General features: G+C 43.5%; 1 protein-coding gene across 1 annotated transcript in view; it reads right to left on the minus strand.

The window, feature by feature from the left end:
* Positions 6,933-17,925, minus strand: part of VAPB (VAMP associated protein B and C) — a 28,768-nt gene continuing 17,775 nt past the window's right edge. Inside the window, exons 3-6 of the mRNA XM_021416455.1 lie at positions 12,504-12,607; positions 10,839-10,919; positions 9,540-9,716; positions 6,933-8,199 (exon numbers count right to left, since the gene is read on the minus strand). Of these exons, the coding sequence (XP_021272130.1) occupies positions 8,041-8,199; positions 9,540-9,716; positions 10,839-10,919; positions 12,504-12,607 (521 nt within the window). The 3' untranslated portion in view covers positions 6,933-8,040. The remainder of the gene's footprint in view (positions 8,200-9,539; positions 9,717-10,838; positions 10,920-12,503; positions 12,608-17,925) is intronic.

Here is a 17,925-nt window from a genome sequence, read left to right on the forward strand (position 1 = left end):
TCTCATGTGAGCTGCACGCAGTTTTTTCCATAGCAGAGCTGCTTGCCATCACCGCTGAATGCGATGTAGAAGGTAACAAAAACCCAAAAGTGGAGGAAGCCCCCAGCTCCCTGCAGCAGCCGTGGTGCTCAGCACCGCTCAGCTCCGCAGCAGCAAGCACAGCCCTGCACAGCGGGTGGGTGCTGACAGCTTCCCTAGGGCAGCCCCAGAGCCTCGCTGTGCTCTGCTACCCCCTGCACGAGCTCTTTGGAAAGGACAAAAAAGCCAGGAAATGCTATTTGCATAAATATCGCAACTTTTATTGTTCTTTTCACAGTTTTTGGAGAAACATTCCTAAGTTATACAGTTATTCTCTCCAGAATTTGTGCCTTTTTTTTCCCAATCTGAATTGGCCTGGCTTTGACCGCCAGTCAGCGAGTCTTGTTTTGCTCAAGTTAAGATCAAAGAGAGCTGTGCTGCTTGGTATTTGCTGCGCGTGCCGGCACTCGTGCACTGCACCCAAGACATTCTCAGATAAACTCAGCCAACCAACTTTTCTCTCTCCCTCTATTGCATTTCACACTCCGCTAGTAATTTAGTAATTCCTGAATCTCTTTTTGCATCCATTCCAATTATCCAGCTTCTCTCTCAACACGCAAATATCCAAATTGCATCAAAAACGCCCATCTCTCACATCTAAGACACACAGAAGTACAATCACTGCTAGGGATAATTCCAAACAACACGGCCCATTTGTCAGTGCTTCACCCTGGGACTGCACTGGGAGCTGGAGCTCTTGTTCTCTGTGGTTCCGGGCACGGGTACGCTCATCGTGTTTCCATTTTCTCGGTAGTGATTTTATGAGTATTTTTCACCAGTGACCGGGAAGCACTGAGCTGTATCAGATCCCAGCAGAAGAATTCTGTGAGCATCCCCATTTCATTGTGGTTCTCTTGCAAGGACCGCTTCTGAAATGTGCGATTATCACAGAACACCAGGCTTTGCTGGGGTCCAGGTACACCCAACCCACGTTAATCCCAAGGAAAAAAGAAAAATAAAGACAGGATGAAATAAGTGACTTACACAATGCTCCTCCATTAGCGTTCATCTCCTTTTTCATCCCTTCCCCAGGCTGTCCAGCTAAGGAAGCACCGTACCCATCACCCCGTCTTGTTTCCCACCCTCATCAGCAGAGATGGCCTCGGACACCTCCCTTAGAAGTACTGACAGAAGTGTTTTAGACTGAATTTGAAAGTGTTAACTTTGAATATTAAGCACTGCTAACGAATGACATCACCTTCCCGGTTCTCCCAGCTCATCATGAGCAGTTTCACCACCTGCATCCAGAACAACCCTTATCTGCTGCCAAGATTTCCTCGGTTCTTCAGCTCTTCACTGTGTCCCCCCCTCCCCAAGCACTCCAGCCCATACATTTTTCTTTTCCTTTGGCTATTGCTTTCCTTATTAATTTTCTACACTTCATAACTCTTATTTTGCGTTGACTGCTGTCAGTTTCCCTTTTTCTCGTTTTATATTACATCTATTTTTCCCCTCATTCATCGCTGAAATAGGATGGGCTTTTTGCCAAAGTTGTTCTCTTCCTTAATTGCAAAACTCTTGGGGTTGGGCCGTTTCCCACCTTTCTCGTAGAAAGCTGCCAGTTCTAATTCTGTTTGCCATCCAATTTCTTCTTCACCAGCGGATTTAATGCGAAATTCACTGAGCTGTGCCCTCTGGAAGCACCACGTAGGTTTGCCAGCATCTTGCAGGCCTACGCCTGAATGCAGGGAGCACCAACTCCTGCTGCTCTGATTCCTTTCTCCTTGGCCAGCATGACCACGAAAAAGGTGAATACCTTCATGCCTAACACTGTATTAAAACCAAGGACGTAACAGGCATCAGATCTGACTACTGAATTCTCTTCAGCTCTAAAGTACACACGTGCCTTCTCGCTGTAGCTGTGAAGATAAAAGCAAGCTGAGGGCTGGCAGCTTGTACCAGCTGCAAGTCAGTGACACAGGCACACGCGTCTCGAAAGTCTTCCCCCGAGCTTCTAAGATCGTACTTTTCATCATTTTAACCATCTCCAAAGCCAGAAAAAATAAAGCAGCACATTTTAAGTGTTCTGCACGCACTTAGCAGCTTCCTGCGCTGCGTCTGAGCTTCAGTCTCACGGCTCCAGCCCCGGCGGACTCAGCCGTGTCCAGCTCCTGGGGCAGGCACACTGACGTACGGCTGCCAACTCAGCCCTGGGTCGGATCTGTTCAACAGTTCCATCAGCAGGAACTTGTTTTTTCCCCATGAGCCATCCTCATGCCCCGTGTTTCAAGTGCATCAGGATGCTTCCTGATTTCCCCCCAAAATCTTAAAACTGAAACAACACACAAAGTTCTAAACCACTTCTGGGTAAATCACTAGCACCGAGTGTTAGCGCTTCATTTGATAACCGATCCACACTGCATCTAAAAGCCTCTTATTGACTACGAACACGCTGCACCGAGGCAGCAGGAGCAGCTGGGGACGGAAAGGAGGCGGCTGACCACGCACCCAGAGACCACGAGCAAACTGCTCAGCACGGCAGCAACACGCGCAGCTGCTGCTCCTCCAGCTCCAGCCCCGCAGCACTCGGCAGAGTCAGCCCTGATGGACGGGGGGGTTCCGCGTTGTGCCACGTTGATTAAGGTGACCTTTCAAAAACCAAATTATACTTAATCTTATCCTTCAGAGGACTCAAGTCGATGCAGTGCCAGGCAGTGCTGTTGCTGCGGACACCCCCTGGTCAGCCACAGCCCAGTGCTGCAGTGGGCACCAGAGCCACGTCCCACCCCCTCCACGCAGCCAAACCCACAGCGCTCGGCTCTGCCATCTCCCAGCTCCCAACTTTATCCAGCCTTAATAAAGTCCTTCTAAAAGTAGTTGTGTGCGGATAATTACATGTGGGAGTTGTGCCAACTCAAACACGAGGGAGTTCAGAAGGCTCTTCTGGTCTTGCAAGTTTCCCTACTGAAGAAAAAAAAAAAAAAGATTAAAAAAATGAAGTACGGGGAAACTGGGGACAGTGCTTCCCTGCAGGCTGCTCCTCAGCTCTTCGTAGGCACTTCAAAAGCTTGAAAAAAAGTCACAGAATTAGGAACTTATTAAATGAGAATGAAATGTACCGATGGAGAAATATAAACAGAAGTGCCAGATGTATAATGTCAACTTGTAATATGCAGCTTCAATTAATTCTCCTTAATTCATTTGTTTTCTTATCTTCTTTTGCTTTGCCATCTGGAAGAGGCCTTTCTCCAATGACAAATCGTAGGAGAAAGATCCAAGGTTCAAATCTGCTTCAGGGGAACGCAGCCTTGTTTCTTTACTCACAGACTCGAGATTCATGCAGATGCTTCAGGACAAACTTGGGCCTGGACCAGGAGGGAAAACATCTCCGTGGAAGTTGAGGGCAGTTCTCAAACTTTTCAGAGTAACAACGTGAAAGCAGCTCTGTAAAAGGAAATGAAGCCCCGGGAACGGTGCAGCTAACGACAGGAATACAGTCACTTTGGAAGTGCAAAGGCGTGTTAGAGCGGTTCATGGAAGAGACTTCCGAGCAGCTCTCACTTGTGTTGTTTCAAAGAACAGCCTGCATTTATCCAGTAAAAAAATAAACCAAAACCCAACCAATTAATGAAACAAATTTTACAGTTACGCAGTAGCAGGAACACAACCACTTTGTCCTCGGAAGCTCATCCAGACAAGAGGTAGCAGCACAAGGCCGTGTCGCTTCAGCACTGACACCCACCAGCGACGTGATGCAGCGTAACACACAGAAATCATGGGTGGATGCGGGCAGTGATCTGCACTGCCCTGCTCGAACAGCAAACCCCCTCTGTCCGCCTGCCTCTGATGGCTCACACCAGCCCTGCAGCCCAGTGCCAGCTCCTAACTGAGCCAACCCGCGGAGGAGCCAGGCTTCAGCCTGCAGGAGCAGGCAGCCCTGCTCTGCAGTTCCTTTTCTTTCTGCAATGCCCGCACACTGATTTATAGGTACTTCCTCAACAGTAAATCAGACTTGTAGAAACGTATCCGGTTACAAAGAAGAGCAACATCCACATACAGCACGTAACTAATCCCACTCCTGCAGTCACCTTCTTTTTTTCATATTCATTTCTGAATAATAATACAAATAAAAACAACACAAAAAAAACCAAAAACGCAAATGCGCCAACAGAAATTCACTCACCACCCGTCCTTTCCTTTCTCAACTTGCTCACTTGAGCATTTGAGTAACGGGTGCTGAGCCATTTGCAAACGGAGCTGAAAAGCACCCCGAGCTGCGTCAGCTGCGCTGCACTGCAGGACCCAGCACACACGAGCTCCAGAGCGCTGCTCCTGCGTGGCTGCCATCCCAAACCCAGCGCTCTGGTTGTGCTTTTTCCTCAGTTGCTTTAGATAGGAAACAGAATGTGAGATATGGCACGATGGGACACAATGTAAAGCGAAGTAAGGACAGCTTGCAAACCCTAGAACTCCACGGGTCACTACTGTGCCCATGAATTATGGTGGTGTTCCAGTCAAGAGATGAAAATAGCACCTTTTTTTTTTTTTTTAAAGAGGGATGATACAGAGAGAGTTTCTTGTATTTGCTGAGTGCAGTGTCAAATACCATAAGGCATTAGAGATCTTTCTTGTACCCACATCACCATGTAAATGCACTGACTGCTACATCAAGGTTAGAAATAAGAATTGCAAGTTCACAAGTGCAGCGACTAGAAACCCTTTACCGTTCATTGGTGAGAAGAACGTCTAGCAATTCATCCCACTAACAGCACTTCAGCAGAAAAAAAGTAACACGGAACACCACCACCACGCTATTACAATCCTATAGCTTTAGAACATTACATGATGATACATCAATCCCTCTCAGCATTACGTGCATGGTATTAACTCACTCTTTGGGCCCTTCTTGACGAGAACCCAGAACCGGGTGCCCGGCCTGCACGCGCTGTTGCTGCACATGAGCGTTCATGCTCCGCAGCTGCAACGCGCAGTGACAGCATCGCTCACACACGGAACGCTGCTGTAAGATGCAAGCAGCCACGTGAGAAGAGCAGAAACCGTTTCTCATTCACTTCTCAGCACACTCAGGCTCTGAGACGTTTTACACCTGTTTGCACAGGGGCACAAAGAGCGCAGACAGCGGTGTCAGGGCTCCACAGAGTGAGCGCTACCAAAGCAGCCTCCACTGGCTCTTAGAAGAACTAACAGTAAATGGATCTTAAAAGAGCAGTAAGGACAATGAGCAATAACTTGTTTTCTACTACCATGTCTCAACTACAGTTTTCTAGTGGCTGGTGCCGTGTGAAGACACAGTAACGCTGCTCATGAACTCTGCACCTCACGTGTAACTTCCTACGACGCTCAGTGCCCTCCCGAATACGCAGCTCCTACGAGTACAGAACAAGAGCGCTCCGAGCAGCAGCACCCGAGGGACGGATCATACAAGAGGGGTTATTTTCGCAGTACCTCCCCAGAGCAGCCTTTTAGGAACTCTGCAAGAAAAAATACCTTCGCTTTTCTTTCTACTGCGTATGAAAGAAGGGCCCGGCTGAAGGACAGGTAATAATGGTTCTACTGAGCAGTGATTTTAAGCCCAGCAAAAGCAAAGCTACTGTCTAGGCTGCCATCAAAAACCATTAGGAAAGGCCTCAATTATTATTATTTGTTAAAGCTGCCTAAGATACGAAGTTAAGGAAGAGTCCTGCCCAGGACTGGAGCCTGGCCCTCCTGCAGACTGCAGCTGTGTCCCTCTCACCACGCTTTTGTACAGCACCGAGCAGCGCTCAGAGCTCTCTTTTTGTGGGACTTCTTTATAAACCTGAGCACAAACCACCAAAGCAACTTTGCTCACAAACGATGGGAAGTTCCAGCCATCACAGCGTGGGAAGGGAACGCTGCAATGAGGACAGACATTCCGTGGTGCTGGGGACTCCCTGCTTCACTCGTGAGCTGCAGCGATGGGCAGCTGTGCTAACGTCCCTGCGGTGATGCTGCAGGCAGACACTCACAAGAGAGAGCAGTTTTTTTGAAGAGGTTCTCTCCACTCTTTCCTGTAAAAGTTTCCACCAACTTCTACAGCCCATCTTTGTCTCCCTGCCTCGTCCTCCCAGCGCGCTGCGGCCTGTACAGCCAGGCTTCAGCTCCTCACCCCTTCCATCCTGAGCACACACCAAGGCAGGAACATTTCAAAGCAAGAAACCTCTCATTTCTGTTGCTACTTCCAGAGCTGCGTTCATAAGGAGAACACACCAAATAGTTTTCCACCCCCAAAGCCATTTCCTCATTAGATCTCACATGAAGTTTCACTTGTTTGCACTTGAGAAACAAATGGAACAAACACCAAAGGCAATGATGGAGGAAGAGCGCAGCAGACAGCGGCCGCCCCAACGCCTTCCTCAAGGAATCCCAGGAGCAAGAACGGAATGAAAGCAGCCCCTTCTTAAAGATGCTTCTTAATCTTGAATGGTGTTACAAAAATCTTGTCAGCAATCATTTCTGGGCCTAGCATCTCAGATTATACAAGGGTTTCTTGCTCAAACGCGAGTTCATCTACTGCAGTCCAACACATTAAAGCACACAGAGTTTATGCATTTTGCAAGAAAAGAAACTAAATTACCTTTGCTTCACTTTCCATACATTAGTGAGAGTCTTAACTCATGAATCCAACTGAAGTGAGAAGGGTGAAGTTCCGTAGCACCTTGGCGCTCAGCACGGCTCCTGCACAGCGCGCTGCAGCACAGCGGGAACGCTCCGAGCAGGGCTGCTCACACTGACTGTGCAGGAGGCAGGGGCTCAGAGCCCTCCTGAAGCACGGCCGCTGCTTTCCTTGTGCCACAAACAAACTAAATTGACAGATAATGCTGTTCCCTCCCCGCCAAAACTGTCAGAGCATGACAACAGTAACAAAAGAAACGTTAATTTGGGGGCTTTATTTAATTTCTTTTTTTTCTTCTTTTTTTTTTTTTTTTTAGATGCTACATCATCAAACAGGATTGGTCTTTTTACGGCATAGGACTAGTTTACTACTAATATTTTTTCCCCTAGATAGACTTATTTACATACAAAAACAGTTTCCTGACCACTGTTTCCCCAATGCTCAGATGATCAAAACTCCCAACAATTGTGTAGTGCCCAAAACTACAGGAGGCAGAAGAATCTTGCATCACTACAGCAGCAGATTTTTAGTTCTAGTCACTGGCTTTAGAACAGGTGCCTTTTCATACCATAAAGCATTAGTCAATTTTGTGACAGGAAGGAAACATGAGATGAAATACATTAAATAAGTTAAATATGCATTAAACATCTCTGAATAACATTTTAATTCAACTAAATGAACCAATAGCAATGTAGCTTGGTCCCTCCGTAAGAACAAGGCATTGACTTTTATTCCAACTAGCGTCATACCAGTCAACGTACGCCTCTTCACGATGCCCAGCACATTCAGCGTTGCCACATACAACTCTTCCCAGCTTCTCACTATTCATTTAAGTGTCAAGAAATCGGTAACTTGCACAGAGTTGAAGACACCGACAGAAAAACTGTTAAATTTATGAGCAGGATGGTGGGTTAACATATTTTACAGAAGTTATCAACACCTCCTGCCTAACCCAGCTCCAAACATCCAATAGGGCCAGCTCCAGCAGTGGAGGAATCGGGGTTTGTTTTTTTTTTTCTGTTTTTCCTTTTTTTTCCTTTTTCTCCTTTTTTTAAAAAGAGGTAATCCAGCAACATGTACCAGGGACTAAGAATGTTTAAAATGACATATACAATATTCCATTGTAGTGTTAAATCATGATTTTCTTCCCCCTTCATCACTGAAGAATATTCTTTCATTCATTCCCTCATTGTACATTTTAAACTTTCTAGATTATGTTACATAGTATTTGTGCAGGGGTAATTTAAAGGCAAGACCTGTGAGATGTCATACATTAATTTTTTTTTTTTAAACACTGTTATGAATAAATTTAATCCAATGATATGGCAGAACCATCAAACCAATTTACAATTTCCAGCATGCTGCCTCTACAAGGCTATTTTTCCTATAATTACACCAATGACAAAGAACAAAACCACCAAAGCAAGTAGTCTGGAGCTGTGCCCTTCATCCTTGACAGCAGCTGCAGAAGCAGATATTGGGTTGTTTGTCTGGGGTGCCTTTCTCATCCGAAGTCCATCTTCTTCCTAAAGGAAGACAGATTAATCACTTCTACTGAAAAAAAAAAAAATGAGTTGAAAAGTGTAAGATATTGAAGCAAAAACCACCGATCTACACATAAAAAGTACTCAAGAAATAAAATTGTAATAAAATTGTAATAAAAGTTACTGCAGCCTTAAAGTCTGACAGATGAGAAATTCAGAGCACACGGTCTAAGTCAGTGTTTTTCCACCTCTGAATTCAAAGAGACAACCCATTTTCTCCAGGAACACATGAAAAGTCACAGAGTGCCTGATAGCTCACTGCTGCTGTAAACCTGGATGGGGGACAGCTGACTTCTGTAAACAATAACTACTGCTAGAAAACAAACTTCTCATTTAAATATTAACTCCCTTTATCTCGTCTGGCACTGACAGCACCTGGTGGCTGGCAGGAATTTAACACCATTTTCTGAAATTTTACAGATGTTTCTAACGCTTTGCAAAAGGAAACAAGCAGCTGACAGCTTCGTGATGTTACCATAAGACCTCCGCTCAGTTCTAGGTACCTCCTGGACAGCACCTTTATTCTGTCCCGGCTGAAACCAGGACAACTGACTTGAAAAAAATAAATTAATAAAATACAATCGTAGAGCATTTATCGTACTGGGAGACACAAGAAGAACCAGGACAAAAGAAGAAGTTAAGCTTGTGTCTCAGCTATATACACGTTTCTTCTATGAGCAAAACACAAATGTTTTACAAGCATTTTAGGAATTTCTTCATGCACCAGCCAGCCATGCAACATCAGAGCTGACAGAACAGAGTTCCTTCCATCAGGGCCCAGCACTAACAAACTCCGCATTTTCCACCAAAGTTGATACCTCCGACACGAGGCATTTATGATAAATGACACCCAAACTGGTTTTCAGCTTGGTGCCAATGGTTTCTCATCTGTTTGGTTTCGCAGTGATGTGCTGGGTATGACCAGAAGTGCATTTCCTGCCTTACTTCAGTCATGTCAGCTGCGTGCTGTGCGTGTGCTGACCAACACGTAGCATGGGCACAATGCTGCCCCCAAGCTCCTGTCAGTCAGAAAGCACAGGGCCAAATCCAACACTGAACACTTAATTCAGACTCTGGAAATAAAAAGGAGGGGGGGTTCATTCCTTTCGGTTGCGATCCCATCAGCTTCATGAGTTGTGTGTTCCTTTCAGAGGAACCATCGATTTCCACACTTTTTTTCTGGCTTTACAGAGAGAAACATAAACCATCTTTCTGTTGATTGACAACGTTATAATACTGTGCCAACGAGAGGCAACCAAACCTTTCAGTCTGAATCTTTTATGTCAGGAGAGAAAAAAAACCTCGAAAAAAAGAATCTTTACCTTAAACTGTTTATTCTCCTCCCGTAACCTCTGAACTTCTACTTGAAGCCTCTTATATTCTTCCATTACTTTCTTAACTTCAGTGTCATCCAAAGAAGAACTTATTGATTTAGACATTACAGAGGAATCTGTCTTTGTTGCAGTTGTGGATACAATTTTATTTATTTCTATGTCATGCTGTTAAGAAAGGATAGAGGGATTTTTGGTTAGTTATTAACACCACGCCCGATACTCAATAGGAGGATCAAGTTTCCTGGTCATACTGAAAATGTGCCTGTACCAAAAGGAGTAAGCAACATTTTTGCTTCTTCAACCCTTACTTCCCACCCCACCCGAACACCAGATCAGCAGCAGTAAGTGCAGACAGAAGGACCCCTAGTTTTACGTATGTGCAAGGACTGAAAAGGAAATACCATCAGACCATGTCCCACAATAACGGAAACGTGGCTTATCTGCTGCCATTCTGCTTGGAGTCGTGGTGCTCTCCTCACCTTCCCCTCTCCAAGCACAACACAGGCAGCTGCTCCAAGCAGCAGTGTGTTGTCTGGAACCACCCAGCTGCTCTGCTGCAGTTCTCTCACTCTTCCCCCCACAGCTGGCTATCACCTCTCCATCCTCCTGTTCTTCTGTGGTGACAGAGGAACTTCCAGCCCAAATTAGGAAACAGAAGCTGCAGAGCTCCAAAGCTCGCTCCTTCTCCTGGCTTTGGATCCCCTCTCTGTTCTGCAAAGGGTCTGGGCTCTAACAAAAACAAAAAGCTCTTTCCCCACCCAAATTTCCACCAATCTCTTAAAATGAAGCTTTTATGTATAAGGTAACAGGGACTTGTTACTACACGTGTAAAAATTATTAGGAGAAATCAAACTCCTAATAATTTTTACAGATTATAGAAAAAGTTATGCCTAAACAGAATAGCTGTTAATTTCCACTTAATTCACATTCTTTCTTTCTTCACCACATCTCCCAACAGGAAAGCTCTCAGCTCCATGAATATCAACCAGTGCCTTTCTTTTTTAAATAATATTTTTATCCTATGTGATCATTCACTCAATGAAGGAAGATCAACTCAAAGATTTCCTGTGCTTGCAATGCACTCACCCTGTTCAAATCAGCTGCTCGCAATGTTAAGCATCACTAAGATCTAAAACGGTTTTATTTTATATTTTAAAAGAACGATGCGACCCAGGCAGCAAAACAGAGCGTTCTGCCTGCTGCTTACACGGCTGCCTGGACACACGTGCCATTTTACATGATTTATTGAGGTATTAGGTCACTCGAGATGCAGCTAAAAATACTCACAGGCTTATCATTTTCCGTCGGTAGCTCAAACACACACCTAAGTTTTGAATCCATGAGTTCCTCCGGCTTTGCCTCTTTCCACTGGAATAATTTAATATTAAACAGAATAGTATAAGAATACACATCGGAAAGTAGTGCATTGTATAAACAAATCACACCATCTTAGGAAAACTCCACAAGCGTCTATCACATTACCATTAAACATACACAGAACCAAAAATGAAAACCAACTGCGTGGCTGAGTAGTAGCTTGGAAGACCAGAGACTATCACTCCTAATCGTCTGAAACTCAGACAGGTAGCTTGTGAGAGAAAAGGGAGTTCTCATGCTTCTCCTCACTTTGACCACGCTTGTGGTAGCGCAGTATCGCTCAGCGTATCTCAAGCAGCTGTCAAATTATGGCTAACCCCTGTGCAACCTGAAGAAGAACTTGACTCATCCTAATAGCTGAATCGTACTTCAGTTCTTCTCTGTGGCTGAAGTCAGAGTTCTATTTTAAGCTTGTTGGCTGCCCGAGAAGCGTTGAAAGCTTTATAGTACCCCACTAATTTGTCTCACCTGTTTATCCAGAATAGGAAGATATTTGGAGAGTGGTAACAAAACTGAGAGGTGATCAAGTGTTACAGGAAAAGAAATGGCATTGGTCTGGAGAGCTCCGGGAAACTGAAAAGTCTGTCTAGATCCTTAAAAACATTCTTTGCTAGCAGAATAATATTTTATATGGTATAAAGTAACTCATAAAATTAAAGAGTTAGAAAGAGATGCAGACTGGCTTATTCACCCAGTGATGTGGACATTTCATTACTATTGCTGTTTCTCTCGCTGGATCTTACTTTAAGGCCATTAAACAAATACAGTTCCATAAACCTCTCTCAAAAAGGGAAATTCTCTACTCAGCTCCGAAGAGCTGTTCAGAAGACGTGTAAAGACTACTGAAAAAACAAAATTTAACAGAATAAAAACACAAAAAAGAAGCATGCTGTGTAGCCTAAGGTGCTGTTTTAAATAAAGGTTTGCTTTAAATAAAGTAATACGCATACATTCAAATATACATGCAGCCCCATAGATTATAGAGTAATGGACATTTTTTCTTATTTATTGTGTCCTCAAAAGTTATTAAATATTCTCTCAAACTAAAGTTGGACCAGAGAAAGCTTCCTTTTGCCTTCCTGTAGTAGTAGCAAAACCATATGCTTCTGTTACTCTCACTTGTCATCCATCATACAAAATCTATATGGGCAGCCTATTGATTTAAGCAACAACAGAAGGGATAAAGAAAAATTCAATACTTGTAAGCCATCTTCATGGTTCCTGCTGGGCAAAGGAGCTGCTCAAGGGAAGAGTCAAGACAGAGTACAAAGGCATAAAATATAAAAGATACCTCAGACCATATCCTTAGAATACTTTTTTTTTTTTTTTTTTTAAGGCAAACTTGAACAATCCTATGTATAAAAAAGTGACAACAACTTAACACGTTTCTTGGCTTGGTGTGCCATTTCTAATGGCAGTGTTCTAAAGAAGCAGCCACAGCTGCAAAGGCAACCTGCTAACGCTCTCAAGGAACATTCCAGTGTGGTTTCAAAAGAGCCCTGAAGCAATGATGTAAAAGGTCTTAAAAATTACAGACACAGAAATAAATCCATTTTATTTACTTTCAATACTTACTACTGCTTCCATATCTGAAGTATCAGCTGGAGCAAACATAGACTGAACCATAAACTTGTGTTTACTTTTCTCATTGGGGTCATAGTCAAAAGGCTGTAGCATCACTGCAAGAAAAAACCCCAGAACACGTTATGTTAATGTTGTTCTGATGCACAGTCATGCACTGATGATTAGATACAAGATTTGAGAAATACAAACATTAACATGATTGCAAATAGGGTATCTCTCTAACAAAGGAGCAGCTGAGATCCGGAGCCGCACTTAAAAAAAAGAGTATATAAAAGAAGTTAAAGAAACAGAATTCTTCAGTCTGCAGTAATTTCCACCTGAGAAGTTTGGAACTGCTGAGCACAACACAGTATTCTGTACACAAGTAAGGTAATATAACAGCCATTTACACCGAACAGGACCTCTCAATGAAAGAATCAAGCTTTTTCTCCATCCTTGGGACAGAAGTAACCAACCAGCCCGCACACAGCATTGCTGATGGCTCCTGAGAAAGGCTACAGAGCCAGGTAAAGCCAAACCTTTCAAACCCTGAGGCTCAAGGTTCAGGATGGAAATTTCCTCTACAAAGTTTGAATACCACATGACATTTATTTCATCGAGTGCTATTTCTCCTTCAAAAATAAGTTGCTGAAAGTTTGTTGTCAATACATAGCCAAAAGGTTGAGGTTAAACGCCATAAAAACATCGCTTATGAAAGGTATAATATTTTTTTTCTCCATCCAAAAGCCATAGGAATTCTGGATTTTTTTTTTTTTTTTTTAAATGCAGAAAACAATGGTGTTCAGGGGGCAAAGACACACTGCAAAAATCCTCCAAGACATTTAAAATGAAACTGGCATGAACTTCAACAAACATTCACATTTCGTGGTCCATGAGGCTACTTCAGGCTCTCAATTCAATCACTATGAATACAAGCAGTTCAAGACTTGGCATGCCTTTAAAGTACTAGTGTTATTAACATGCACTGAAATTCACATGCACTAATTGCAGGGATTTGTAGTGTGTAAGTGTTATCCAAAGGTCCCATTTATTACAAATGAAGAAGAGCCAAGCCAATCTGTCTCCTTCAACGAGCAGAATACGCTACGCCTGAGCCATTTTTACTACACACACAGTCTGTGGCCATCAACAACCACATGCCTTTTAAAGCTGCAGGAAAAAGGAGACAGCAAATTGTCTCAAATGCGCTGTAAAAATTATTATACATTTTAACTTGCCTTACAATAATCAACTACGAGTCCAAAATAAACACTTGCATTTCAACGGGCTCCATTTAAAACTATTTTTCCAAACAGAAGTGACTGAATCGTGAAAACGTGGATTCCAACATTGCACGACACATCACTGAAAAGCAGCAGAAAACTTTTTTCATCTACATGACGTGCAAGAGCCAACGGGTCCTTGAAGCTATCCACTGCTTAGGGAACCTCTCCAGATCTGCAGTTGTATCAGTTTGCTTCACTGAGTGTAAGCATAAGCTTGTCTGAAAAATCATGATTTCCCTAATGATAGTGCTGAAGCCGTTCTTGAACGCTGAACGACTGCTGCTCTGAATTCCACTCACTGAATCATAACAGCAAGCAGCTAGAGAGGGCTTGACAGTATCCACGTTGTTAGCACTTGTATTTTTAGATCAATACATGAAAGCCACATCGACACAAATTATTCAGCAAATGTCTTGTGAGCCAGATGGGAAGCTCAAAAACACTTCCTTTGTTCAAGAGGAAACCAAACCATTCAAAACCATTCAACACACACTCTCATACTACTGGGGGTTTCTGTAAAAGAGCAGTTCCATGGAAGTGCCCTAATTGCTACACAATTCACTACTGCGAGCACAGCTCCTTTGCTTTGACTGGAAACTCCATACCTTACATGAGAACTACATGAAAAGTGTATGCTCCTAGAAAATATCTTTTCAAATCTTAGCTAGTCCAAAGTTACTGACCAGCTCCCATCAGAACCTGGTGTTAGAAGAAAACAGTTAATAGGAGTTTCAAACAGACCAGTACCAGCATTCATTAGCCAGAGGCCACAACGCCCTTCTCCTCACCTCCACCAACCGCCCTACAGCTCAAGCACCACAAGTGCTCCATCACAAGCTAAAACTGCAAAGCCACTGCGAGACCAATGGAATAAGGAATAACGTCCGTAGTATTTGCCAGCCATATTGCCTCTCTCAAAATTCACGTGAAGGACCAAGCTCACGTACATCCTGTTCTGACACGCTTCAAATAAGCGGACACCAGCCTTCTCACACATTCCCATTGTATCTCCTGCACTGGATATGCAAGGGTCTGCAGACAGTGAAGCAGAGTTGGTGACCAGCTAATACGCTTCTTTCTGTCCCGAACAGCTTAATGGCAAAGTTAATAAAAATATCAAGGGCAGGGGAAACCTGAGCCAAGGGAGATGTTAAGCAAAACTGCTCTAAAAGCCTGCCAGGATCCAGCCTTCCTTTTCAAGAGTAGAAGGAATGGAAACGCCTCCCTGCTCAGACCGTCAACAACCTTCCTCTGGTTTCCATCTGAATTTATTAACGGCCTGTTCACTTGGTCTTGGACCAACACTGCCCTTACGCTTAAATATCAAAGAAGGGGAAGAGTCCTTTACTTCTAGCATTCCAAGAAATCAATCACAGTGATTCTTGGCCTCCTGGTAAACTAAACAAGCCAGACTTGCTCCATCCTCTCTGGGTCAGGCCCCCCATTCATTCTCTGCACCTGTTCTGGCTTGAATTCCTCTGTGTCAGTTACTCTCTGTATACAACCATGACATTTTATTAGTGCCTCAGACAACAACATTTACAGTCTTATCTCTTCCACTACCTAGTTTGTTTGCACATACTCTATTTGCCCTATTCACAGCCACATTACGTCAGCAACTTGGTCATCTCTGGTCAGTTACAACATCCTAATATTGCTCATTTTGTTCAGAAAGCTTGCAATTATAGAAGAAGTAATCCAAGTACACGATTCTGCAGTTTTTATGACAAAACTCATCCTGTTTCTCTTACTGAAGCCTTCAAGGATACCCAGTTCTTGCTGCATATCTTCAGCCTCTGAATTTTACATCATCGTAAGGGATTTTGGTGTACTCTTTTTGAGCCAGAACTGCTTACAAAAGCATTTAGCAAGATTAATACCAAACATCACTAGCAATTTCTATTATCATTTGAAAGCCATACATCCACCGCAGCACTGTTTACTCTTAAGCAGCCTATTTGGTCTGTGAGTCTATTACTGTCTTTTCTAGCTTTATTAATGGCTTTCCTATATGGCACTGTATGGGATTCTTCATGGTCTGGCAAGATCAAAACTTCCACACATCTCACCTTTACACAGAAGTGCCACCAGCGACACGGGCTGCACGTCAGGGTGCACTTTGATCAGCGCTGCGGGAGGCAAACAACGGATCCTCACCTCAACAGAAGCCACGGCACCACTTGGCTTGTTCCATGTTTACATTGTTCTTTCTGCAGATATTTCAATAATGCTAAAAATTGCTGAACCTTGAAGATCAAAACAGACTCCCGCAAAGCAAGCAGGTCAGACCAAGCCCAGGCTCGGCACTTGCCGTGTTGGCTGGGGAGGCCTGGGGGAGCGGCACGTGGGCAGGACACGGCTGGTGGCTGGGAAGGGACAGAACTGCTGCAGGCAGCCCTGCCCTGAAGGAAACACAAACCAGCTCTTCCCAGTAAGGCAACTGCACCAAAGATTAAGCCCTGCCCCCCCACAGGGTATCTGACAACAACCCAAGGATAGCTCCAGCTCTCCCCATGCCCAGGATTGTGCTTGGGCTGCTCTGTGCAGCAGGGTGCTGCACTCAGATGGCATCATCCGTCCTTCATCTCTGCCATCGTACACCTAGCTGCACACATCAGCACCTGCTTCTAGTTTCTCACTCTTCCTCTGCAATCCATTTGTATCTTTTATTCAGATTTCAACCTCTCGGAAGCCACAAAATCAGCTGTCTTTGTTTAAATAAGACATATTTAACAAAAACAGAATGGGTGCAAATAGCCTTCTTTTCCAAGTACTTACGACCAAACGCAATCAAACGGGGTGACAGCACACATACACTTCCTGACAGTTACATAAACTCAGCTGTTAAAATTACACGCCATTATATAACAGGTGAAAACATGGGCTACAAACCTGACATTGCAGCAAGCAGTGCGTGCTGACAGAGCCTTAAATGCTGGTATTTAGGAACAGCTGTGATAGGGCAAAAGCAGCCAGTATCCGACACTTCAGTAGCATACAGAAAGCTTTGCTCTTCTAGTGTTTTATGCGTGTGAAATGAGCCAACACACTAGCACGAAATAATGTTCTGATAGCTGCCTCTACCTAAGGACAGAATACCTTCTCCTGAACTTCCACCAAAATAGGACACTCCTGTGGAATTGTGTGTAAGAAAGGCACTCAGTTGCTATGGTGCAAGGAAGACATAGGCTGCCCCAAAGCCAACCATCAGTAAAATTCTAAACCAATGAAACTTCACATCACTGTACTTTGGGACTGATGTTTCTGCAGGCAGGAGGTGCACTGTCAATGCAGTGCTACCGTGTTAAAGTCAGTCCGCAATTCTCAAGAGAACAGACTACATATAGTACACACAGCCCAATTAGTTTAAGTGCCTGGAAGTTATTAGAATATAGCTAAATCAATAATAATTTCTCATGAGTAGTATTTTCACTTTGTTTAGAAGACTTCAAACCCTATTTTAATGCCTTGTGTGAGACTTGAATTACGTGACTGAAGAATAACTGATTCAAAGAAAAATTTTCTATTTTTATTTCAGTTTATTAAATCTCAAATCATCCCTCTGTTCTTAAGCAGGATTTCTCTGAGGGAGAGGTTAAACAAATCTCCTTTATTTCCAAGAATGTGAAAATAATTCTGATCTGTAATTTAATGAAAGCTCCCCTTTCGATTCCTGATGCCCAAAAGATCCCTTCTGCTGATCACAATCCACGATGCCGACACCTCCAGTACCACAATTAATCCCATGCATGGTAAAGAAGCTACCAAGACTGCAACGTAAATGACTTTACTAAATAGAAATTCAACCACAAAATGGGACGACAGCAGCTTCTATTAAGAATGGGTTAGAAAATGAAGACTTAACATCCACAACTCCAGAATTCTGCAACGTATCTACCTATAAATGTACCTTAGTATGCCACCTGAAGAACAACGTATGTGAACTGCTTGCATTAAATACGTAACGTTAATGGAAGGGCTGGTAATTTAGCACAGTTTATTATTATGACTAAGTAAAGAGAAGCATGAAATTAAGTAAAACAAAAAGAGTTAGCTCTGTGATTAAATAGACTAAAGTCATTTGCAAAACTGAATCATAAATCACAAATCACTACAACAAAAGTTACAAATTAAAAAAAAGTTTTCTT

Source organism: Numida meleagris, chromosome 19 (genome assembly GCF_002078875.1).
Source record: "Numida meleagris isolate 19003 breed g44 Domestic line chromosome 19, NumMel1.0, whole genome shotgun sequence".
In the NCBI taxonomy this organism is placed as follows: Eukaryota; Metazoa; Chordata; class Aves; order Galliformes; family Numididae; genus Numida; species Numida meleagris.